Source organism: Ovis aries, chromosome 3 (genome assembly GCF_016772045.2).
Source record: "Ovis aries strain OAR_USU_Benz2616 breed Rambouillet chromosome 3, ARS-UI_Ramb_v3.0, whole genome shotgun sequence".
NCBI classification, from domain to species: Eukaryota; Metazoa; Chordata; class Mammalia; order Artiodactyla; family Bovidae; genus Ovis; species Ovis aries.
Genome location: NC_056056.1, coordinates 180,811,594 through 180,836,597, shown reverse-complemented (window position 1 = coordinate 180,836,597; position 25,004 = coordinate 180,811,594). Strand labels below are relative to the sequence as shown.

General features: G+C 52.5%; 1 protein-coding gene and 1 non-coding gene across 4 annotated transcripts; both read left to right on the top strand.

The window, feature by feature from the left end:
* Positions 1-233: 233 nt before the first annotated feature.
* Positions 234-19,517, top strand: PVALB (parvalbumin). 3 transcript variants are annotated; one of them, XM_060414169.1, is made up of 5 exons: positions 234-303; positions 2,610-2,677; positions 4,342-4,474; positions 5,748-5,857; positions 19,301-19,517. In XM_060414169.1, exons 2-5 carry the CDS (start codon positions 2,617-2,619, stop codon positions 19,327-19,329), a joined length of 333 nt encoding a protein of 110 aa, XP_060270152.1. In that variant the 5' UTR covers positions 234-303; positions 2,610-2,616; the 3' UTR covers positions 19,330-19,517. The 3 variants fall into 3 exon arrangements, with proteins under 3 accessions (XP_060270152.1, XP_012030410.1, XP_012030409.1); XM_012175020.4 differs by lacking the exon at positions 234-303 and adding an exon at positions 2,064-2,102; XM_012175019.5 differs by lacking the exon at positions 234-303 and adding an exon at positions 2,064-2,207.
* On the top strand, positions 15,856-15,928 carry TRNAE-UUC (transfer RNA glutamic acid (anticodon UUC)). Its single transcript has one exon. It is a non-coding gene; the product is annotated as a tRNA-Glu (tRNA).
* Positions 19,518-25,004: the final 5,487 nt, after the last annotated feature.

The window sequence follows — 25,004 nt, the reverse complement described above, 5'->3', positions numbered from 1 at the left end:
GGAAAACCCTGCTTGAGCCTCAGTTTTGGGTGCTGGAGGGAGGCAGGGACTAGGGGTTATTAATAGGCCTGGCTTGAGGGGCCCAGGGAGGGTGAATGTGATATAGACACCCAGCACCGTGGCTGGGAAGTACCTGACACCGGAAGGGGAGGGGGCCAGGAACAGAGGGGAGCGCCACCTCTCAAAATAGCCAGAGCGGAAGCCTATATAGGTGGCCATCCTCCCCCAGGCTCACTGCCTGACGGGACCTCCCACCGGCCCAACCTTTCAGTCCAGGTTCCAGCCCTCCACCCCCTATCTGAGGTGAGTGGCAGCCACGGGGCTGGACCAGGATGGGGGGAGGAGGGGCGGGATGGCCAAATGTCCCCTTCCACCCCAGAGACACAGGCTGGGCTGGTGACACAGGCTGAGAGGCGGGCAGCCATGGAGTTCAGGGCTGAGAGTACAGTTCCTGGGGTCTCCATCCTAATTTATGGTGTGACCTAAGGCAAATTCCTCCCACTGGCTAAGCCCACCTACAGAACAAGACGGGTGGAGTCAGACATCTGTGGACTCAAGTGAGGCGGCCCTTGCCTGGGCAGAGGACACAGGAGGAAGGGGTATGGAGGGCTGATGGGCTGACCTAATGACATCATCTGATGCTCTGGCTGGGTAGACTATGGCGTCGAGTTAATGGGAAGCTTCTGCAGCAGGGAGAGAGAGAAGAAGCAGTGGGGAAGGATGGGGCTGTTGAAGTCCAGCCTCTGCCAAGGGGTCAGTGAGTGGGGACTCCGCGGAAGCTGATCTGAGGCTGAGACACGTGGGACCTGATTGGTATGGTCCTGGGCACTGGCAGAGCCCCATGCAGTGGATCACTGGACTTGACGTTAGTAGAGCTGGGGTTGGATCCCTCTGATCCATTGCCTTGTTGTGTGTTTTTATGCCACTCGCTGACTCTCTCTGGTCTCAGTTTCCCCACTAGTTTAGCATAAGGATCCCTCAGCTGGGGAAGCAGATTTGCCAACAAGGCCCCTGAAGTAAGCTGAGCCTGGGGCTTGAGATGATAACACAGAAGCCCAGCATCTCCAAGTTAAAAGGCCAGTCAAGGCAGAAGCAACAGGGGCAGCTAAGGGGTCCAGGGATGGCCTCACACAGTGAGAGATCAGGACAGGAGCTGCAGCCTCAGTGCCTTGGAGACCAGCTGGCGGGCTGTCCCCTGAAGGAGCTGACTCACAGAGAAAGGGGCCCACTGGAGCCAGCAGCATCCTAATGTTCCCAGGAAGGGCAGCCGTCCAACACCAAGCTAGGGAGACAGTGTCGACAGTGAGTGCCAGGGAACCTGGGCTACAGGGTAGCAAGGCAGCTCTCCCTAGCTCCTCCACCAAGGAACACTATCTTAGCCCTGCCCACCTGCCCACACCTGAAGTCAGAGTGTTGAGAATCCACCACAAAGGACCACTTGCATACCATCAACAAAGTGGAGGGAAACTGAGGCCCAGGGACGGCGAAGGTCACAACCCAAGGTGACATAGGGACTTACTGCAGCCCCAGGTCTTGAACCCAGGGCTCCTGACTCCTTGTCCAGTGCTCTGCACACTTTAGAGACAGCTGGTTGCAGCCTGAACCCTCAGGGAACCCTGGGAAAGACAGCAATCAGTCTGGCTGCTTAAAGATCAGGTAGTGTCATGTTTCCCACAGATGAAGTTGGGGCCATAAAACCTGTGTCTCAGAAGTGTGGTCTGAGGGTGGCACCAGCTCCCCAAGAGTGGGCCTTGAAAGTGCACAGAGGGCAAGTACCTTCTGCCACCCTCCACTCCCCCATACGGTTTATAGGGGCAGGAGGAGTCCAGACCCACATGATACTTTGGCTCAGGAGACCAGGAAAGCAAGTAGTTAGTGGGGATCCAAGAAGGGTCCTTTGAAAAGTCAGACTAAGAAAAAAAAAAAAAATCGGTTTCTGTATTCCGAGTTCCTGACCAGATGTGGGATGGGGCACCCGTGGAGGGCCCTAGCTGCACCGGCCTATCCCTGCCACCTCACCTCCCAGTGGGTCAGGTTTCCAGACCTCCGCGCTCAGATTCTGCAGCATAAATTTGCAGCCAGGACAGACAGCGGAGGCAGAGGTAGGACTGGAGCGAGAACGGGAGTAGAGCCAAGGGCCCACGAGGATGTAGACCTGGCCCCCGTCGGTCCAGTATACTCCCCGAAGAGGCCGGACATCCTCGGAGGTGCGCGGATCCCAGACCCTACGTCGCACCATGCCGGCGCTTCCTGCTTGCCCTTGACGGCAGGAAAACCCTCCAACTGGGGACGCGGGCGCCCTTTAAATTCGAGGTTGCCCCTTCCCCTGGAGCCCTAGCTGCAGCCACTGGGGTCCCAAGGACCCCCGGCAGGGCGGGCCGGGAGCGGCGGCGGGACCGTGCGCCAGCCGGCTAGCCCGGCCCGCACAGATCGGCGGCTCCGCTGGACTGAGCCGCTGTGGCTGCGCGCCGAGCCCCGCGCCCCCTGGCTCTGCGCCAGGCCGGCGGGCGTGCGCCCGGCGCGCGGCACTGCAGCGCAGGTCATATGAGCAGAAATGATGAGAAAAGCACTTTTTAATCTTTTCGCACTTGCTCTGCCCGCTCAAACAGTTGCAGGATGTCGATGACAGACTTGCTCCACGCTGAGGACATCAAGAAGGCAGTGGGGGCCTTTACCGGTGAGCAGCGCGCTCCCCTCCGCATCCCTCTCCCCTCATCCATCTCCCTGGCCCCTGCACCCCCGTGGGTCCCGCGGCTGGCCAGTCTTCCCGGGCGCTCCTATGCTCACGCCTTCCGCCGGGCGCTAGCGGAGCGTGGAGGAGGGTCCACCGCACTACCCAAACTTGGCCCCGGCGGGACCTGGCGCAGGCAGCGGGCTAGGAGGCCGGGCGCCCTGCCGGACAATCGAAACTCTCCGGCGCCAAAGGCTGGGTAACCGCGCTGCGAGGACTCAGGTCCCGGACCAAGGGCGAAGACGGGGTGGAAAGCGGGACCTCTGGGTCCTTGTAAGCGCTCGGGGCTTTTTCAAGGCACTTGGAAGGGCCATGGGTGCGCGTGCTTCTTTCCCCGCGACCCCTTTCCGGAGAGGGCTCTTTTCGCCCAGCTACTCCTTGCTGGTTTCCTGAATGTCCAAGCCCCTTCTCCGGGGCTCAGAGCCCACCCCGCTCAACGGATCTGCGAGGGAGCGAGATGACCTTCCCCAAGCTGGCGCTCTGCTGGGCTCAGCGCTGCGCGCAGAGCATCCTCCGCGCTTGCAACTTCAGCCTCCTCAGGCACCAGGAGAGGGGAACGTATAGTCTCATGTCTCTGAGCTGCCCTGGACTTGAACGCTTAGCTGCTAAAGTTCCTCCTCCCTCCTGTCCCCCAGATGGGGAAACTGAGGGAGGCAGAGGATTAGAAACTTGCCCAAGGTCACTTCGCAGGGCAGAAGGGGGATGAGCACTGGGGTCACCTCGAGGTGTTGTCCCCATCCCGCTCCATCTAGTGTCTGAGGTGGACAGAGCAACTTTCCTCCCCTCCAGCCCAGGGAGGATACCTTGACTCTCCATAGGATTGCCCCTGCACCACCCCACCACCCCCGACACACGTTACTTGGTCTAAGGTCGTCTACTTTCCCAGGTTGTCCTTAAAAAAGAGCTCAGGGTACAGAATATTGAAGGGGGGCTCCCTTCCTTTCTGCTTGGCACTCCATCCCCTGGGCATGAAGCCTCCCTCCCAGAGCCCTGCAATAGCCCACCCACTTCTCCTTGACTGATCTTGTCCCTCTGAGAGGAAACCTAACTGGGAATTCTTGGGGAGACTTGCAGCACCCGCCCCCACCCCACCGGAATGGCTTTCTGCAGCAAAGCCAGGACTTCTGTGTCCTCCCCCTCCTCCTCCTACTATGTGACCTTGAGAGAAACTCGTCCTCTCCGTGTTCATTTTCTGGCCACACAATCCATGGCCAAGAAAAAGGTCGACCCTCCTCCCCAACAACAGACACACATCATAGTCACTTTTCCTCCAATTCCCGTGCCCACCCCCACTCAGCCACCACCCAAAAGTCTTCATGGAAACCTCTCTGCCTTCAAATGCTACCCCTACCCTTAGCGAAGGGTATAGCGGAAGGTGGAGGGAGGTGGGGAGCCAGGGAGATCTGGGTGCAAGCCCCTCTCTGCCGCCCCTGGCTGTGCGATCTTGGTCCAAGCCCCCTTGCCTGGTCTGGACTCCCTCAGCCCTGCCACGGAGGTGTAGCTCCTCCATCCCCCAGGACTGGCCCAGCTGTAACACCCCCATTCTCCCACCTTTTCCAAGGACCCTTCTCTGTCCTCGTTTTAACACCCTCCTCTCCATCTCCCAACAGCTGTCGACTCCTTTGACCACAAAAGGTTCTTCCAGATGGTCGGCCTGAAGAAAAAGAGCCCAGAAGATGTGAAGAAGGTATTCCATATCCTGGATAAAGACAAGAGTGGCTTCATCGAGGAGGAGGAGCTGGGGTAAACTGAGGCCTGCAGGGACTGATTGTCTGTGGCTCTGGGGGAGGGTGCGGGGTGGGGGTTGGGACGCTTGCTTCCAAGTTCGTATCTGTCTGCCCTGCTCTCTACACCCGTCACAGAAAAGAACCATCTGCTGTTGCTTCTGGAAGAATAAAATCCTCTGCAGAAAGTGCAACTAACTAGGTTAAATTATAGCCACTTAATATTGCTAATGGAATGATGCTACTTAATAATTTAATACACACTGAGAGGCACTATTTCTCATTGCCTAACACCATAGCCAAGACAGAAAGCGCTCCCTTGGGTATTTCATTGATTTTCATTCCTCTAAAAGCCACTTTCTGCCATCCCACAGACCCCTGCCCTTCTGTACCAGGACAGTTAAGAACAATTCTGGGCATTTCATGTGGTACAGAACCAGCTTTGAGGGGTCAAGAGTCCCGGGAGCAAGGCAGAGAAGGTTATGACTAGGAAAAGGCAAAATGACATCAGCAAAAATCCTCCCACCATAACCCTCTCGGCCACCTGGCCCACGTCTGCCAATCCAGCTGTGCTTTATGTAACTCTCTGGCCAAGACTGCCTCGAATTTTGTCAGGAAGAGAAGGGGGAGGGTGTGGAGAGGGGCCTTTCAAGTAGAGACTTCCCCAGCCATCCTGTCTCTCCCCTAAACCATCGCACAAGGGTACCCTTTGTCTCCATCCTGCGCCTCTACCTTCCCATGCCCAATGCGTATATGCTCGCGCACATACATGCAAAGTCTGACTTCTATTTATCCTCCAGGCATCCCTTAATCCAGGAAGCCTCCCCTGACTCTTCCCTCTCCCTCAGTGGGATGGATGCACTGTTCAAGCAACCGCTTTCCACTTCCCACCATTGCATCCATCACACTGTGTGGCCTCTCTTGGAATACTTGACTTCCTCCCTGTTTTTTAACTTGGCTTCCAAAGACCATCTCTATGCCCCCATTTCTAGCGTGGCCCTGGCCCAGAGAAGATACCCTGGTATTTGTTTTGTTGACTGAATAAATAAACAAATGCAGGTGCCCTAGCAGAAGTGAGGGCAACCCTTTGCTGAGGACAGCCTGTCCTTCTCTGCGCACCCATCCGCGAAGCACAGCCATAGTGGGGCTACCTGGCCCAGCACAATGGCATGCATGCTCCCTGCTCATCCTCCTCTTCAAGCCATCTGCTTCCCCTGTGCAGATGCCAGCCCACCATCCACAAGGTGACCCTCACCTGATTCCCTCCCCCTTTTCTCCCTTTCCTCCTCCAGATTCATTCTGAAAGGCTTCTCCCCAGATGCCAGAGACCTGTCTGTTAAAGAAACCAAGATGCTGCTGGCTGCTGGAGACAAAGATGGAGATGGCAAGATTGGGGCTGATGGTGAGTACCCGTGACCTGGGCACATCATGGATCCTGGGATGTTTGGATGCCAAGAACTCAGAGCTGTGTCCCTCCATCACGAGAAGGGGAGGGGGGAGTCCCGCAGTCCCCAAGATTCGAAGAAAAACAGCAATCCATGAGGTCTAAGAGCTCTGTCGTGTAAGCCAAGCAAAGAAAAAATTGGTATTTTTTTCTAGATTTGAACAACCCCCAAGGAACAGATCCTTTCTCTCTCTCTCTCTGCTGTATAAGGAATCCAGAGAATTGGGGATATTTTCTGAACTTTGTCTGCACTTCTGCTTGGGTTCTGGTCTCAGCTCTGCCCAAATGGGCTCTGTGACCTTGGGCAGTCTCTCTCCTACTCTGGGCCTCAGCCTCCCATCTGTAACCCAAGGAGATGAGGCCAACTGATCCCCAAGGTCCCTACTGGCTCTCACATTCTCAGATTCCAGGGATGGAAATTCTTTCTCTCCTCTCCTCAGCATCTTGTCTTGGGTGTCCTGTAACTTCAAGTTTCAAAACCTGTTTTGGCTTCACCCAGGTATACCATTCCAGCACTGTAGGAGAGCCAGAGGGGTGGAGGGGGAAACAACCAGCCAGGGATCAGCTGGGAATTAGGAAAAGAAACATCCAGCCTGACCTTGCTTTTTGAACTTTGCTTTCAGGACAGGCAAGGGGTTGGTGGTCCGCCATCCCACACCTTTCTCCATTCAGATCTATCCAGCATTCACATCCCAGCATCTTTATCTTTTGTAGCATCACAACATCCTTAAGAATCATCTCCATTTTGCAAAGGGGCAAACTGAGGTTGAAGGTGCTTGACCTGCTCAGTGAGGTAGGACATAAGTGGGGAGTGAGGATTTAGAACCAAGTAGCTCTTTACAACCGGAGAAGGCAATGGCACCCCACTCCAGTACTCTTGCCTGGAAATCCCATGGACAGAGGAGCCTGGTGGGCTGCAGTCCCTGGGGTCGCAAAGAGTCAGACAAGACCGAGCGACTTCACTTTCACTTTTCACTTTCATTCATTGGAGAAGGAAATGGCAACCCACTCCAGTGTTCTTGCCTGGAGAATCTCAGGGTAGGCTGCCATCTCTGGGGTCGCACAGAGTCGGACACGACTGAAGCAACTTAGCAGCAGCAGCAGCTCTTTCCAACATGCTACACCACATCTGTGCCAGTCCTAATGATGCTCCCTTCTGCCAATTTAGAAGGAAACTGTATTAAATGCTTAGGCTCTGGGCCCATGCTGTCTGGGTTCAAATCCCAGTCCAGCCACTTTCTCACTGTGTGATTTGGGGCAATTCAAGTAACTGCTTAGGCCTCAGTTTTCTCATCTCTGAACTAAAGATAATGATGCTTCCTATCTCGTTGGATTGTCAGAGGATTGCCTGTGTTAATGAGCGATGTGTATAGAACAGTGGCACAGAGAAGTGCTATATGCATGCCTGTTTAACTTTTTTAATAGCAGCTAGGTTGCATTCATCCTTTTATACTCAGTGTCTAGCCCACACCCAGCGCACACTTAATACACATTTGTTGCTGGAGTATGAAATCCAGCCTCCTATGCGCTCCTCGCTCTCTGCTCTTCACCAGTTGTGACCTTGACCATCAGCTCGCCACACCTAGGCTCCTGCATCTGACAAAGGGTGTGCACAGTTTTATCCTAAGACCTGCCTGGGCTCAGTGTAAAAATTTAGTGGCTAGAGACACAAAATCGCCTTGGCAAAGGTACAAGGATTCTGAACATGGACATAGTTTATTAAAGTTTTATGCCAGAAATGAGAATGGAGGAACTCTAACAAGGTCAGAAGCAATGAATCGCCTGGCCTCCCGTTGGCAGCTGCCCTTCCTGGGTCTGGGAAGGAGGGAGGTGGTTTTAAAGGAACCAGAGCAGAGGGTGCTGGAGGGAAATGGGTGGCTGGTTCCGGTGATTGCAGTGAATGGCACATCTCCCCACACCCCCATCCTCACTGGGTCACTTTTCAGACAGTTCCACCCAGAACCTGGTTCCAGCCATGACCCCAAGCCAGGCCTTTGGACCGCCTTCCCATTTTTATTTGCAGCCAATATGCTACAGCTCAGAAGCCCTAGGCAGGGTCTTCACGGCTGGCTGCCCACAGGCGACCTACACAATGAAGAAAAACCAGGCCAGATCCTGGCCTCCCTCCCTTTCTCCCTCCTTTTCTCCCTCCCTCCTCCCCTGCCCAGTGCAGATCTTAAAGCCCTAATTCAACTCTTCCATCAGACCAAAAAGACATTTACTGGGTAGCAAATATCTACAGTACCAGGGAGTGGAGGAGGCAAAGAGGAATTAGACCCACAACTTCCTGGCTGGGCACCTCTGAGCTCTGATTTCCTGACATGACAACACATAACTCACTGGGATTTTGTGAGGATTCTGTGGCAGTGTGGAGTGCACAGCACAGTAAGTACTCAGTAAACAGTGGCTGTAATACTATTGCTATTCCATCTGCTCAATGCTTACAGCTCTATGATACAGACACAAACACAGGGTAAATACCAGGCAGAGGCCGGGAGGTGCATACGATCTCTGCAAGAGGGAGACAGACTAGAGACCATGGGCAAGTCTGCCACAGGCCAAGGGGCAAGTGGAGGGAGGTCCAGGCGAGGGCTGGGTATCAGTCGGCAAAGGCACTAAGGCTGGGAGGTTTAAGGCATGTTAAGAAAGGGACTAGAAGCTGATTTGCGGAGGGTGGGAGGCAAGAGATGATGATTCCCAGGGTGAAGGATGTGTGTCCAGTCTGAAGCTGAACTCTGCACACACATCACCTCATGTGACCTCAGGATGACAGAGGACACAGATGCAAATGCAGGGAGAGGGGCTCCAGGGCCCAAGGTGACACTGGGGCCAAACCCAGGTCTGTCTGCCAGCATAGTCCAGGCTCAGGCCAACCTGGTGAAGTGTGGGAGTCAGGGCAGAACAGAAGAGAGGGGCGAGAGATGAAATGGGCAACAAGAACAGGTCACCCTGAGGTGGGAGGCCACATCTGGTACTCTGGAGATGAGAGCATGAAGACACGCATCCCCGCTTCTGCCCCCATGCACCATACTGTTTCTGGAGGGCGACAGGAAGGATGGGTGTGATGGAGCCCAGTAAGCAGCGGGATGAGAGAAAGAGCCCTCCGTGGGCCCAGAATTTTCTATTTTAGGCTCTCTGCTTTGCTGCCTACTCCCTCTCAAGGCCAAAGAATCTAAGCCCTGTCCACCAGCTGGAAGACGCCTTCAGCTCCTGGTGGGACTTGGGACAGTTCATGGAACTTTGGTGCCTGCTCTTAACATCAGCAGTCAGATGACTGGCCAATCCTGGGGTCTCTTCAATCCCTGGGACTCCCCACGTGCCCCAGTGCATACACCCCTAGACAGAGGGCCAGGTTGGCAGCTAGCTCAGCTGTGTGACCTTGAGTAAGAACAGCAGTGACATCTAACTCCAAGGAGCCCCCTGTGTGCCACACACTGCGCTTAGCGTTTTACTCATTTCATCTCCCCAGCTTCTTTGAGGATACTACTTCTATCCCCATTTTACAGATGAAGACACTGAGTCTCAGAGAGGCTAAGGGTTTGCCTAGGAAGAGACAAGGTCAAGATCTGAGTTCAGGTCTGTCTGGATCCAAAGCAAGTGCTCTGTGCCGCCTGCTTCAGCCATGCATTCATTCCAAGTCAAAAGGCATCTACCATAGATGACTTTGTTTATTGACTTATTGCTTCTCTCTTCCTCTGGGATGGATGTCAGCTCCACAAAAGCAGGAACTTTGGTTCAACTCTGACCCCAACACGTAGAACAGAGCACATAGTAGGGGCAAAAGAAAAGTTCAGTGAATGAATGAATGAGTGAATGTATATGTGTCCAGCCTGGGGATACAATGACGAGGAAGTGTGGTGTACAGGGAGTGGGCCTCAGGCTAAGGGTGGAGACCCGTTTTTGGCTGCGGGCTTCCATGTAGCAGGTGCCTGGGGCTTCCAGAACCAGGGGTACTGCCTCCATCTCTAGCTGCTTGCCCTTCTGAAGCTGAGTGATATTTACTAGGTCCTTAAGGATCCCAGACTGATGAGAGTGGGTAGAAAGACAAAGTTCTAATTATAACCCTTTGCTTTCCTGTCTCTCAGGGAAAGAGATGGGAAAGAAAAGTCAAGGAAGTTTCCTTACTTCCTGGAAGCTCAAAGACTTTTATAGATGTGGTCAACTGATTCTCAACAGCCACCTTTGAAAGCCTGGTGCAGAGCTGGTAAGGGGGAGAGTTAAAGTAGAAAAGGAAGGAGAAGCTGGGCAGAAGATGGAAGATGCCCCCAAATCCAGGCATCAGTAACAGGCAAGACTAAGAAGTGTCAGGTTCCTTCTCAAGTACTTGTCCTCTCCCACCGTGGGTCTCCAGCAGCACCCAGCCCACAACACAGATGGCTGGGCCCCGTCCTCAGGGCTTCTGCTTCCTTAGGTCCAGGGTAAAGCCCAAGCGTTTGCATTTCTACTGAGTTCCCACGTGGTGTTCATGGTCCGGGGACCACACTTTGAGTACCACTGCCTTATGACCATCCTAGAAAGTAGATGCCATCACTCTTCTGGTTTACAGATGAGGAAACTGAGGCACTCAGCAGTTACGGAGCATGCCCAGGGTCACCCAATAGCAGAGTCAAAGCTGAGACTCAGAGATCCCAGCAGGACCCTCTGCCACCCTGCATGTGTCCACAGTCTGGGTTCTCTGTACCCAATCCCTGCCCGCATGGATGGGCAGGCTGATGAGAAGAGTGGGCACCATTCATGGGCACTTCCTTCAGGCCTCACAACAGCATCCCAAGATGTGCTCTCATTGTACAGACAGAGAAGGGAAGGGAGTACAAACCAAGGCCCAGGAAAGTGAGTGGCTTACCCAGGATCACACCGCTACTCAGGACTGGGGACCTGCTGCAAGCCTCGACACTCTCTCACCAGCAGTCTCCCCGCCCCACACTGTAAACAGGAACTGCATACCCATGTACATACACCCACACACAGCAATCCTAGTTAGTTTCCTGAAACCTGATCCCAGTGGCAGATCCCGTTTCCTATGCTTCAGGCAGGGTCCAACTCAAGAGCCCATGGTTTGCTTTTTGCTTCCATGGCTGAGAAATTAAGTCACAACGATTGCCTGCCCCTTGCAGTTGGTTCCATGTGCCTGAAGGCATTTGCCTTTTCTGCTTCCTTCTGGAAAAAATCTGTTCTCTTTTATCCTTAAGTAGCCTATTTAATGGGAGAAGGCAATGGCACCCCACTCCAGTACTCTTGCCTGGAAAATCCCATAGACAGAGGAGCCTGGTGGGCTGTAGTTCATGGGATCAGGAAGAGTCGGACACGACTGAGCGACTTCACTTTCACTTTTCACTCTTATGCATTGGAGAAGGAAATGGCAACCCACTCCAGTGTTCTTGCCTGGAGAATCCCAGGGTAGGCTGCCATCTCTGGGGTCGCACAGAGTCGGACACGACTGAAGCGACTTAGCAGCAGCAGCAGCCTAATTAATGTGGGAGGCGAGAGGGAAGGAGTGAGCCCTCAGGCTGAAACTCCTGAAGTCAGGCAGAAAACACAACCTGTAGAGTGTGAGTTATCGGCAGTGTGAATAGTCAAACCTTCTCCCCTCTCTGGGCATCCATGTCCTCATCCCAAAGTGGGGATAAAAATAGCCACTTTCAAAAACCGCTGCGAGAGTTAAGTGAGTACTCTGGAAATGATTCTTTTCCTCTTGTCTCATGTGCTTTTTCTTGTGAGTGCTAAGTCACTTCAGTTGTGTCCGACTCTGTGTGGCCCTGTGGTCTGCAGCCCACCAGGCTCCTGTGTCCATGGGATTCTCCAGGCAAGAATACTGGAGTGGGTCACCATTCCCTCCTCCAGAGGATCTTCCCAACCCAGGGATCAAACCTGCATCTCTTATAAGCTACCTCAAAATCCTTTGGAAATAGTGGAATACCCATCCTCAAAGGAAATGAAACCGAGTCTAAGACGGGAAGAATGTGAGAAGGACAAAAGGAGAGTCCTGCCCGCCTCCCTGTAATTCCAGCCCTCCAGCCCCTATGGGGTTTGATTTCCAAGGCAGGCAGGAGGGGCACACCAGGGCCCCAAGGCGTGCAGTGTTTTGTCCTATTTCATTGCCTCCTCATCCGGGCTCAATACAGTCTAGGGGATGGAGTCTGTGATCCCCAGTAAGAGATGTGAAAACAGGCCCCGCAGATGTGAAGCGTCAAAGTCACACAGCAAGCCCTTGGCCGAATGGAACCTGGGTGACTCTGCCACTCCCTCCAACAGGCTGAGCTGGGACATTTGAGTTATAAATGGTTTCTGTGCTTAGCAAGATGCTTGCTTTTATTCCCGTGTGGACTCTCCCTAACTCCCAGCCTTATGCTGCACTAGATAAGATTTAGCCAAGGGAGGGCAGGCAGCACTTCTTATATAACCGCCCTCCTGCCAAAAGGAACAGCAGCGAGGGGAGAAAGAAAGATGTCCCCTCTTCTGGCCCTGGAGGTTACAGCTTAATTTGGAACCCAGGGCCTTTCAGTTCCAACCTCTGAGAAAGAGACACATACTGCCACGAGCCAGGCCTGAGTTATAATCGTCCTGGCTGAGTGACGCTCGGCCTCAGTTTCCCTGTAAGTAAAATGGGGATAAGAAAGCTGGTGAGGATGAAGTGGGACAGCTCCTAGGGTGGTGCCTGGCTCAGAGGGCACCCCCAGCACTGTTCACTGACTCTTCACTGCCTTCTGCCTTGACCTCAAATGACCAGCCTCCCCGTCCTCTGGGGTGGGAAAGTGATCCCTGTTTGCAATACCGATTTATAAGAAACCCAGCCCAGGAGCTATTTAGAGGCGAGGTGATAAACCAGAGGCCTGCCTTCATCCTGCTCCTCACGACAGAGGGGAGGAGAGCGTCTTCCAGGCGCTGACTCAAAGTTCGTCTCACTTTCCCCTCAGGCTATCAGCGGGTGCTGCGCTTACCTGTCAATAGCTTCTAATTTTGTCCAACCCCCACAGTGCAGGGACCTGGGACAGACCTAATTAGGCTAATTTCAGTTTCAGAAGGGAAAGGAGAGGACTGAACCCGCCCATCCTCTGAGCCTTTGCTTGCTCCCTCCTCTGCTCACCCCCCACCTTTCCTCTCTTCCTGATCAGACGATGAGGACACCAGCCAGGTGGCCCCCTGGGGCCTCAGGCGAGGTTTCCTTGGCGAAGGTAGGGTGTACCTGAATTCCTCTGGGAGGAAGTGCTCTGGATGTCCCCCCTGCCCAAGAACCACTGTACCTCGTATAGTCCTCACCGTCACCCTACGAGGAGATACTCTCCTTGTCCCCATTTTGCAGATGCGGAAACTGAGGAGCAGAGAATGAGTGTCTGTGGACAGGCATATGAGGGATGGGACCCTAACACGGATGGTATAGACAGTGTCAGAAACATGTATCACATCAGTGATTTGCTCTTTGGGCTTCCTGTATCTTCTGTCTGTTTCCATCTTCCTATCTTAGTCTCAGGATTTTTGTGATTATGGTTGTTATTTCAAAGCCCCAACCTGTCCCAGTGGTGCTGAGGAGATCCAAAGAACTAACATTTATACACCATCTCCTATATGCCAGGCATCTATCTGTATTTTCTCATCGGGTCTTCCCAAGAGCTGTGCAAGTGGACGTTATCATACCCATTGTACACATGAGAAAACTGAGGCTCGGAAAGGTAGGTAGTGACCTAAGGCCACCCAGCCCAGCCAGGATGTGTTAGAACAAGACTCGGACCCAGCTTCCAGGATTGCTGGAAGGTTGTCAGCAAGTGCCAGATGGGACAGGAAATGGCGGGGGCCAGGGTAGGGGCAAGAAATAAAGGTGATGGGGCCATCTGTGGTATCACCCACCCCCACACACACCCCCTTGCTGGGCAGCATCCAGGCATTTCATGGGTTTGGTTTTAAACTAGCTGGAGCCGTAGAAGCATCCTTTTTCCCCCCACCTCGGGGTATATGGGATCTTTGTTCCCCAACCAGGTATCGAACCAGCACCCCCTGCATTGGAAACCTGGAGTCTTAACCACTGGACCACCAGGGACATTCTTGAGCTAGTTCTTGACTGCTAGGGAAGCATCTTGATAATAACAGCTACCAAATGCTGCGTGCTAGCTACAGACCAAGTCAGTGATAAGGGCTTTAGAGCTGCTTCCTCTGAACAGCCCAAGGAGCCACACTTTACAGATGAGGAAACTGAGGCACAGTGAGGGGAAGCACCTAGTCCCAGGTCAAGAAGCAAGAAATGGGAGTTGACGGTTGACTCCGAGCTCCTGTGCTCCACACTCCGGAGGGGAGCTGGAAAGGTGTCTTCTAGACCCAAGGCTGCACAAATAAGAAAACCCAGACCTGGCAGGGTGAGGTGTCCTGTCCAGGGACATGAGTGAAGGCGGAACCAAGACCAGACCCCCATCCTCTGATGTCCATCCCCCTGCCAGCCTTCCACTGCCAAATCACTTGACCTGGACTTTACAGAGTCTGTAGGTTTGCTTGTTTGTTTTTTTCTCAGGAGAGACCTAGATGTTTTAAGAGAGACGTTTTGGCAGGAGGGCTATTAGTTAATTGGCTGGTTCCTAAGAGCTCTGCCCTGAGAGTGGCACTAAAGGAACAGAAGCGCTGACCCCTGCCCTGGATTTGTCTCCCAAGTGCTCTGCTGCCGGTTCTGGGAGGACAAAATTAGAATCCTGTGTTTTCTGCAAAAAGCCAGGGCATGTACTATTGTGACACCCTGACTGCTTCATGGGGGATCCCAGAGGTCTGTTTTTAGAGGCTTTTGAAAACCTCATGGGTCGAAAACACCTCCATAGTCAGGCTCCAAAATGTCAGACATTCTACTGCTGGAGGGTCCCGTGGTTGGTGCCCCCGGTCCCCTTCACGCTGACTGCCCCAGATGCCATCAGGTGTGAAGGTGACATGCTCTTTCCTGAGGAGCAGCCAAGAACCTGTCATTTCTAGGGTGAAGGTTGGGGGTGGCGTAGATGGAGGTCAGGAAATGGAAAGGACCAATTACCCCTCTTGACAATTACCCCATGAGCAGGTGATGGTGGGCAGACTCATGTCTCCTTTATCCCAGAACAGAGTGACTCTATGACTAAGGACAGGCTATGTGGGCTCCAGCCAATTTCTCAGATCAAATGGCAGGTTGAAGCTAGAGAGATTTCATGCTTCCATCCGGTATGAGATACTAGCCTTCTCAGGAACAGCCTTTCTACCTTCATGTAGGGGGTATTCCTGAGACCACAGCCAAATCCCTGTTCCTGTCCCTTCTATGCTGTGTGACCTTGAACTTGACCTCTTCAGGCCTCCACTTCCCCATCTATAAAATGGGAATCATCCCACTCGCCTCCTGGGGCTGTCGTGAGAATTACATGCAGAAAGTCAGTACTTGTTGAACACCAAAGGAGCACTCGTGAGCCATGCCATCCATCCATCCATCTGTCCACCCATTTGGCATTTGTTTACAGGCATCTGCTGGGGGCCAGGTCTGTTCTGTTGCTAAGAGAGTTGTGAGCAAGAGAGAGAGTGCCCCCTGACCCCTGGGGGTTTACACTGTGGTAGGGGGAGACTGAAAGAGATAAGCAATTACATAAGTAAGATAATTTCAGAGAGTGATCAGTTCCATGAAGTAAATAAAAAACGGCTAATATGACAGTCATGGGGTGGCGATATTTGAGCTGGCGCCTGTGTTACTCTAGACCCAGGTCAAAGTAGGTCGGAAACCTCCAGGGTAAAGGGGGAAGTTTGAATCATGTCCTCTGTGCGATCTTGGTCATGCAACTGGACTGCAGCCTCAGTTTCCCCACCTATAAAATGCAGACAAAAGCCACTCTCCCATGGAGGAAGTGAGAACTTAATGAGATGATAAATGCAAAAATGCTTCCCATGGAGGATAAAAATAAGAATTTTTAAATTCTATAAAAAAGGGCAATATTAATCAAAGTACTAATGGTAAAAGATATCTTGGGGCTTCCCTGGTGGTCCAGTGGTTAAGACACTGTGCTTTCAATGCAGGGGGCACAGGTTCAATCCCTGGTCAGGGAACTAAAATCCCACAGGTCTCACTGTGCAGCCAAAAAAAAAAAAAAATCATTTCAAAAGAACCACCTGCCTTAGTAGGGTGCTGTAGATTCAGAGGAGCCCCTGGTGAGAAAGCGGACGCTTTGATGCCTGGACTGTGGGAGGAATTTTTAGTGTTTGATGATGGGTTCCATTCCTGACGTTCACTGTGATCCCTTAGCCCACCACCCTGAGGGTTTTCAGGATGAGCAGGAGACCTCTCCCCCTCTCTCACCTTGATTTGATCCCCAGGCCCCCACTTCCAGGTCGCCTGACTTTCCTGGCCTCAGGGACTAGCTGGGGACAGGAGAGGGTGGTGTCCATTTCCCAGGTCAAATCCCCAAAAGATGAGGCGCCCTCCACCTGGCAGGGGTCAATGGCAGGTCACTTCCATGATGATAGCATGTGTTGGTTTAAGCAGTTTTGTTTTCTCACTTGGTGATTTTTTAAATCCTTCTAACTTTGTAAGTCCAACAATAGCATCCCCAGTGATAACATTTTACATAACCATGTGCATTGAAGAAATTACCCTGGGAGGTTTTCACAGTATGTTTCATACCAAGCCTGGGGAGGACAGGACGAACCTCAGGGGAGCCCCAGATACCTCTTGTGGCCTTTTTGAAGCCACTTCTCATTCAGTTTTTTGTTTGTCTCTGACTAGGAATTGTTACTGCCCTCTCCCTTCACTCCAGGGCCAGACGGGAGCAGACGCCCAGCAAACAGGGCCAGCCTGAGCCTCAAAGCCTTCTCAGTCCCCACCTGTGCTGTCCCCACATCACACCTGCATTTCCAGAGGTGACGGGGCCTTACCTGAGGGTCCCCCAGTGTCTGGCAGGCTGGGGACATGGCATCTCAAAGACACATATTGGAGAGGGTGGCCGACTCCTTCTGTCTTCTCTCGTTTCTTGGAGAGAAAAACAACAGGGAAGACTCTCCTAAAGCAAATCTTCCAAATAAAGGTCTCAGATGACCTGACTGCTGAGCAGAAACCCTACTGACCAGCACACGAGGACCCCACAGTTGAGAACACATGGAGCAGGGAGGGTAGAAGAGCTGCCAGAAGGGGCTGAGGCCTCCTGTGCACCAGACTTCTCTTCTGACGGCCTCTGAGTCAGAAGCAGAGCTGTCTTTTACAGAGGATGCTAGTGGGGCTCAGAGAGGCTCAGCGCCTTGTCTAAGGTCACACAGCCCACAAGGGGAAGAGCCAGATTCAAGCGCCCAGGCCTCTCTAGCTGAGCTTGTCTTATCATGCAAGAGGCCAGCCCAGCACGACTACTGAGTCTTCCCCAAATACACACCGTTGCTTCCTGCCCTCCGAGACTAGACCCCTCCCTCTGCTTTCTCCTATGGGAATCCTGCATCTGCCTATATGCCTATATCGAAAGCTACCTTTTCTCTGAGGGTTTTGTTGATGCCTTAAATAGAAGGCACCTCTTCTTGCTGGGAACACAGAGTCTCTGTGCCTCTCCCATCTTTTCACAAACACATGTGGTCCCCTTGGTGTCAGATGCAGAGCCAAGAGGTGGGATGGAGGAAACAAAGCCTGAGAGGGTCCAATGCAGGAAGCAGACAGCAAGTGAATAAGCAAGAATAGACTCAGAAGTATTCCTAGAGTGGGGAGTGCTGTGAAGCTAATAAATAAATGGTGATAGCAAAGAGGGTCTCAGTAGGGGTGGGTCACTGCTTGTACCAGAGGGGTCAGAGAAGGCCCCTTGAGAGGTGACATCTGAGCTGAGACCAGGTGAGTGAGAAGGAACTGGCTGTGAGGAAGCCTGGAGAATGTACCAGGCAACAAGAATGGCAGGTGCAAAGATCCTGGGGTGTGAATGCCCTCGGCATGCTTGAGATTCAGAGAAAAGGCCAGCAGCACAGAGCACTTCCTGATATCATCTTCTTCCAGAAACTCCTATGGTGCAGGGACCATCTTGGACTCCCCTGCATCTCCCCTCATCTGGTTGCCCCATCCTTTGTTCATTTTAATGGAGTTGGATTTACTAGAAAGATGTCTGATTGCCCCCTGGTGCCAACACTGGTCTCTCTCTGACATCCTTAATATTAAGGCAAAGCATGGCCAACGTACACTGCTGGGGAAGGGGGTGACCACCATGGACTGGCAGGCAAGCCCACATGGAGGGATCTGGATCCCAGAGCTTGACTCCTCAGCCAATTATTACCTGAAGTCACTGAGAAGTCGCTTCTGCTCTCTGGTCCTCAGTTTGCCTCTCTGTAAAATGGGGATAATAACTCCCAGTTCCCTAGCGTTTGATGATTAAATGAGGAGCTGTGTGAGACAGGGGCTTCCCAGGTGGTGCTAGTGCTTAAGAACCCACCTGCCAGTTCAGGAGACATAAGAGATGCAGGTTTGATCCTGGGTCAGGAAGATCCCCTGGAAGAGGGCATGGCAACCCACTCCAACATTCTTGCCTGGATATCCCAGAGGAGTCTGGCAGGCTACAGTCCATGGGGTTGTAAAGAGGTGAACATGGCTGGAGCAACTTAGCATGCGTGCATGTGAGACAGAGCCCAGCTCATTCTGAGCACCAGGACGCGCTCACCCCTCTGAGCTGTGTACAGAAGTCACATGGTCAGTCTCCTCCAGGGTGTGGCTCGGTCCCCCAGAGGAGGAGGAGCACACAGCTGTTCCTGAACTTGGCTGTTCACCAGAATCACCTTTTGACAAATAAAATAACTCATCCCTCCCCAGACCTTCTGAGTCAAAAATTCTGTAGTAAGGGCCTGGGACTCTGTGTATTCTCAAGATTCTGGTGGTGACCCTCATGGGTTAAACCTAGGGGCTGAGACAGAGCTCAGAAGAGGAGCTAAAACCAAGCACTAAAAGAGATCTGAAGCCTGGCTGTGCTTCCTTCTAGCTGTGTGACCCCATAGACTTTGCTGGACTCTGAGCCTCTGTTTCCTTTCCTCTCTGTAGAATGGGAATAATGATAAAATGCACATCATGGGATTTTTGTCAGTTAAATAAGATGTTATATATAAAGTACTTAGAAAACTGACTGGTATGTGATAAACATTCAGAAAACTATCATGGCTGTTATTATTGTAGTTAGTATTACTAATAATTTGTGGGTGACATGACATCATGACACAAAAAAATATGGCAGGTGCATCATTTCCCATCTCACCTCATTCATTCACTCATTCATTCATTCATCCCCATGCTCACTCCCTCCGTCACTCTAGCTCTTTCTTCTGCAGCATATTTGAGAATCGAAAAAAGAACACCATGCAGCAGAGCTGGAGGGTGTGTGTGTGGGGGGGACGTCTCCCCGTGGTCAGGTCCCAGCCAGTGCCCCAGGCCGCCGTCCCCCTCTGACTCACCTCTGTCATTTTCTTTTGCAGAATTTTCCACTCTGGTGGCTGAAAGCTAAGAGGCTCTGACTGCCCGGATCTTGCTCCTCTCTGCCCTGAACACCCGATCTCAGCCCCTCTCGCTGCCCTCCTGCCTTTCTGTTCAGTTTGTTTATGTTATTTTTTACTCCCCCATTCCCTGTGGTCCTCTCATGACACCAATATTCTGGAAAATGACAGAGAAACAATAAAGGCTGTACCAATCAGATTCTGCTGCTGAAGGAGCAAGGTCTGGTAGGGTTTGGATCCTCTTTTGACTTTCCAGGTGGGGGTGGGGCAGGATATAGACAGAAAAGATGAAATGGAACGGAAATTTACTGAGACCCTCCTCTGCCTTTGGTACATAGCTTGCCCATTCATTGCTGAAACCATCCATCAAGTAATTGATGAAATTCCCATTTTACAGATGCAGAAACTAAGTCTTGGAGAGCAAAGTGATGTGTCTAAATCCACACAGCTAGGACTTGTGGTTGGATGGATGGATGGACGGATGGATGGAGGGACAGATGGATGCTCATTATGACATTTTTGGTTACAAATGATAGAAATCCAACTCAAAGTAATGCAAGCAAAAAAAGAAGAAAAAAACAAAGACTTGGTTATGTTCCTGAATAGTTCAGGAGCACACTTTCAGGAACAGCTGAATCAAGGAACTCAAATGATTTCATCAGGATTAAGTCCTTCCCCCATCTCTGAGCTCTGGTTTCCTTTGTGCTGAATTCATTATCAGGCAGGCTCTCCCTCCTGATGGCAAGATTCCTCCAGTAACTCAAGGTGTACATTCAGAATATCAGTTTTTAAAAAAGAGCTTCCCTTTTACAATCACTCCATCAGAAGGCCCCAAATTTAGTCCTATTAATCCCAGCAGCTCATATTTACTGAGCACTTATTCTGTGCTGAGCCGTTTACATGATTCTATCTGTACAACAATTAAGTGAGGACCATTATTCTCTCCATTGTACAGGTGAGGAAACTGAGGCACAGGGAAGTTATTGGATTGGCCAAAAAGTTCATTTGGGTTTCTTCTGTGACATCTTATGGAAAAACCTGAGGAAATTTTTGGCCAACCCAATACATGTTTGCCTAAGATCTCAGTGTGAGTAAGTGGTGGGGTCAGGACCCCAAACCAGCAGCCCCCTCCAGAGCCTGCATCCCTCCTTGGACCAATCACCATAACCCAAAGGATGGGGGCCCTGACTCACCCATCCTGGATGGGGCCCACCTGTGGACACACAAAGCTCATGGCTGGAGAAGAATCAGGAGAGAAGTCCCAGTGGAAGTCAGAAGAAGGGAGGGAAGCTGGGTGAGCAGGCATGGCGGTGGTCCGGCAGAGTGGCTCTGCTCTTCCCCGCAACAGCCTTGGGGTGGGAACTGCGGCCATCTTCTTGCCCGTCAGGTCTCCAGACCTGGTACCCAGTGGCATCTGCTGACCCTTCCCCTGGGCCCTGAATTGTTGCCCTGGGCAGGGCTGTCAGGGAGGGCTCTCACTGAAGATGGGGCACAGGCAGGCCACCCATCAGGGTCCAGGCTGAGAGTCAGGGATGGGTGATGGGTGAGCTGCCTTCCATAGGAGCAGTGGACAGAGGCAGCATGCCCAGGCCTAGAAGGGGCCAGAACCAGGAACTGTGCCAAAGCAGCGGCAAGCTCCAAAGGGCCACCTTACCAGGGGCTGCCTGGGGCTGAGAAGGCAGCAGCTGAGGTCAAGTGACTGGAAATGGGCCTGGGTGAGCCAGAGTGTGTGAAAGTGTATGAGTGGGCAGGCACGAGGGCACATGTGCCCACATGCTCATGACAATAGTCAGGACCTGGGGGACTCAGGTTCCCATGTGAAGTCTGACGGGGCCCAATTGTAGAGCCTGAGGACAAGGCTGATGAGGAGGCGCCCCCTATACATCACCCATGTGGAATGCAGGGGGAGGGGCTAGGGAGTGGAGCATCTCCACAGAAACCAGAGCAGGGCTCCGTCAGAAAGACATTTGGGTCCAGAACAGTGACAGCTGCCGCTGCCCGCTGGCCTGGGTGGCCTTAAGCGCCTCTCACCCTGCACCCAGACGACTGCCCACACATCAGGATGCCCCCCAGGGTGTCACATGGTGCAGCGCCAAGCCTGTCTTTTTGACCCTCTTAGGGGACACAGGACTTTGACTCCAGGGGCCTGTCTTGGAAACGATTTGCTTGGAGCCTGAGCAGGACAAGGTCAGGACAAAGTAGGGGTACCCTGAGGGGGCAGGAGGGAATGGTGTGGTCAGAGGTGTCATGACAAGTGACACTGACCCCCACCACTCCTCTCCCTCCTGCTTCTGCATTGGTCTTGGTTTGGCCCATATCCATTGCCCTGGCAGCCACCACCCCAGTCCAGGCCTGATCATGGGCATGGCAGGACACGACTTCACGGAGCCACATGGCCTGATTCTCACACTCATGAAGAGCCTCTGATTGGCACATTAGGCATCTCTTCCAATGAGGCCATTCTTCCAGTGGCTATCGGTAAATCCGGTTTGGCATTTTTATAGCAGAGACCTTTACCATATGAGCTGCTTTCAACAAGACTCTGAGAGATGCTGGTGGGAGCTGCTCTGGCCACTGGACCCCTGCATGGCCTCCTACCCACTCTCCTGACCTCCTCTCCCCCTCCCCAATCCATTCTCCACCCAGAGCCCCCAAGTGCCTTTTCCAAGCCAGACCAAGTTACATAGTTCTGCTTAAAACTGTCCAGTGACTACTCCATCTATTTTATTTATAATTTTGTAATATATTTATAAGAAAATATTTCACAAGTCATTTTATAAAATAAGAAGCCCAGCCTAACCATCTGTGCTCCCAGGGATGGCCCAGCCTCCCACTCTCCACCCCTAGCCTCCATCTTTGCCTTCTCCCTCCAAACTGGTCCCTCAGCCTGGACCATTCTGCCCTCCTTGCCTCTCTTTCCCTGGCTTTCCCCTCTTCATCCTCAGGAAAACCACCTGGACAATGCCTTCAGCTGGGATCAGAGCCCATAAACTGCCTGCATTACAGGTATAAGGGGGTGGGGGGAGTATAACCACCTAATGCACAGCCAAGTGTTCCAGAGATTGTAAGACGTCGAGAGTATGTCTGTGGGGTTTCCTGCTGGATCCCATGGCCTGGCACACAAAAGGTGGTGTGATGTGGATATGGCCACATGGCCAGTGACTCGCTCAAGGCCACACAGAAGTGCAGAGCAGAAAGAGGACTTGAACTCATCTCCTGCCTTCCCACCCTTCCACGGTGCCTCATCCACAAGGACCTTCCAAACTCAGCAAGCAGGGAGGAGCCAAGCGGAAGGCCTCCCTGCTCAGCATCCTCCCGGTCTAGGCTGAATGTCACCAGCCTCCAAGCACCCATCATCCATAGCCCCAACATCTCATCGTCACCCTCTGAGCTCCCTTTCTAGTTTGTTCATCAGCTGAACACACCTCCTTTCCTTCATTGTTATGCTCAGAGGAACCTCACTCATTATCTCTGTCTCCCTTCTGTCTGGGAGAAGCTGGGAATAGGTAGGGAGGGAGCTCGGGTTGGGAGGAGGAGCTGGCCCATGGGTTCCTGAGTGCCTTTTGATAACAGCGGGAGCAGCCTGCACCTGGGCAGAAAGCTGAATGATGGATGGAATGCCCACGTGCAGGGAGAGGATGCAGATGAGGGGTGAGGGAGTGAAGAAGGACCGGAGATGGGGAAGGATGAATAGGAAAATTGGAAGTCAGGGCTCAGAATTCTTCTTTCAGTCATGAACCTGGAGAATATGACTGTGCTGGGCTCCAGCTCTGGGGCTGGACAAGGCCACATCTGCCTCTTCCTCTGTTGAGTACTTACTATGTATGTGCCAGATGCGTGTATACAATATATGCTGCTGCTGCTAAGTCACTTCAGTCGTGTCCAGCTCTGTGACCCCAGGGACTGTAGCCCACCAGGCTCCTCTGTCCATGGGATTATCCAGGCAAGAATACTGGAGTGAGATGCCGTTTCCTTCTCCAATATAATACATGAAATTGAAAGTTGCTCAGTCGTGTCAGACTTTTTGCGATCCCATGGACTGAGAATCCCTGGATTCTCCAGGCCAGAATACTGGAGTGGGTAGCCATTCCCTTCTCCAGGGGATCTTCCTAATCCAGTGATCGAACCCAGGTCTCCTGCATTGCAGGCAGATTCTTTACCAACTGAACTATCAGAGAAGGCCAAATATAACACATGCCATCTCTTAATCCACACCATGACCCCCAAGGGTGACATGGGTGAAAAACACTGAGGTTCAGAGAGGTTAAGTAATTTGTCTAAACCACACAGCCAATAAAAATAAACATAGAAAATGAAAATTAAAAGCATACTCATCTCTTCCACAAATGATTTTTGGATGATTACTTGCGCCCTGTGCAGCTAAGCATTTTAGAAGCATCACCTTGTTGAGTCATCATAGTAACTGTGAGAGCTCTTCCCAAAGCACTCAGTCTCCTCTGACTCTGCCCCTAGAGTAAAGATGCCCCAGCCCCAATGCCCTGTCTGCCACCCTGCAGGACATTAGCCTGGGAAGATCTGAATCGGGTGAACCTGAAATTCAGGCTTTTAGAGGCATGAGGAGGTCGTTTGTGAGGGGCATCCTCCTCCAACAGTGCAGCCAGAGAAGGGCCTGAGCAGCCCGCCTGGACCCCAAACCGCATCTCAACCAGCTCTTACCTGAATTACCTCTGTTCCCACTCTACCTTCTCAGGGAAGTGGTAGAAGGTGTGTCTGCATTTGGGCCTTTATGGGGATCAGATCTGAGACTCCCAAGGGCCTAGGGCAGGCAGCCCCATGCTGGGGGAGGGGAGCGGTCACCGCGGCTCCTGCAGGGCCTCCACCCCCACCCTGGTGACCCAAGGCTCTCTGTCCAGTGGGATTTGTTCCTAGCTGTGGGCGTCCAGCCCCCGCCCAGGGCACGGCGGATGTGCGGAGGGTCGCAGCTGTGCACCTCCAACCAGGGCCGGGTGTTGGGCGGATAAGTACCTGCCAGCTCCCTCCGCGGAGCTGGGGCGACTCCAGCTCCATGCAGTATCCCGGAGTCTCCATGGGGCTAAGCTGCCCACCGCAGCAGTTCACTTAGTGCTGGCCCCTCCCAGAGTTCCCCTCCCCGCCCTGTCTCATGTCTCCACCTCACTCACCAAGTGGTACTTTCAGGAACTGGTTCACTATAAAACACTGTGTTGACGTCCTTGGGCAGGGTCTCCTGGGCGAACTCCAAACCAAAACCAAGCAGGAGTCAGGCCCATCCCTGGTTTATCTGACCCCAGAGCTCATACTGAGACCCACTACAGCTGTCTGTCCTACGGGGTAGATAAATGATGTGCATCCCATATTTAGGGACACGAATTAAAAAGTAGCTAGTTGGGACTTTCCTGGTGTGGACCACCAGTGGTTAAGAATTTACCTGCCAATTCAGGGGACATGGGGTTCCATTCCTGACCGGGGATTTCACCTGTCACGGGAACAACTAAGCCCAAGAGCCACAACTACTGCGCCTGTGCTCTAGACCCTGGGAATCACAACTACTGAAGCCACGCTCCCTAGACCCCACGCTTGGCAACAAGGGAGGCAACAGCAATGAGCAGCCTGCTCTCTGTAACTAGACAAAGCCCACTCACTGGCAGCAATGAAGACCCGGTGGCTATGAATAAATAAATTTTATTTTTTACTACCTTTGAAGTCC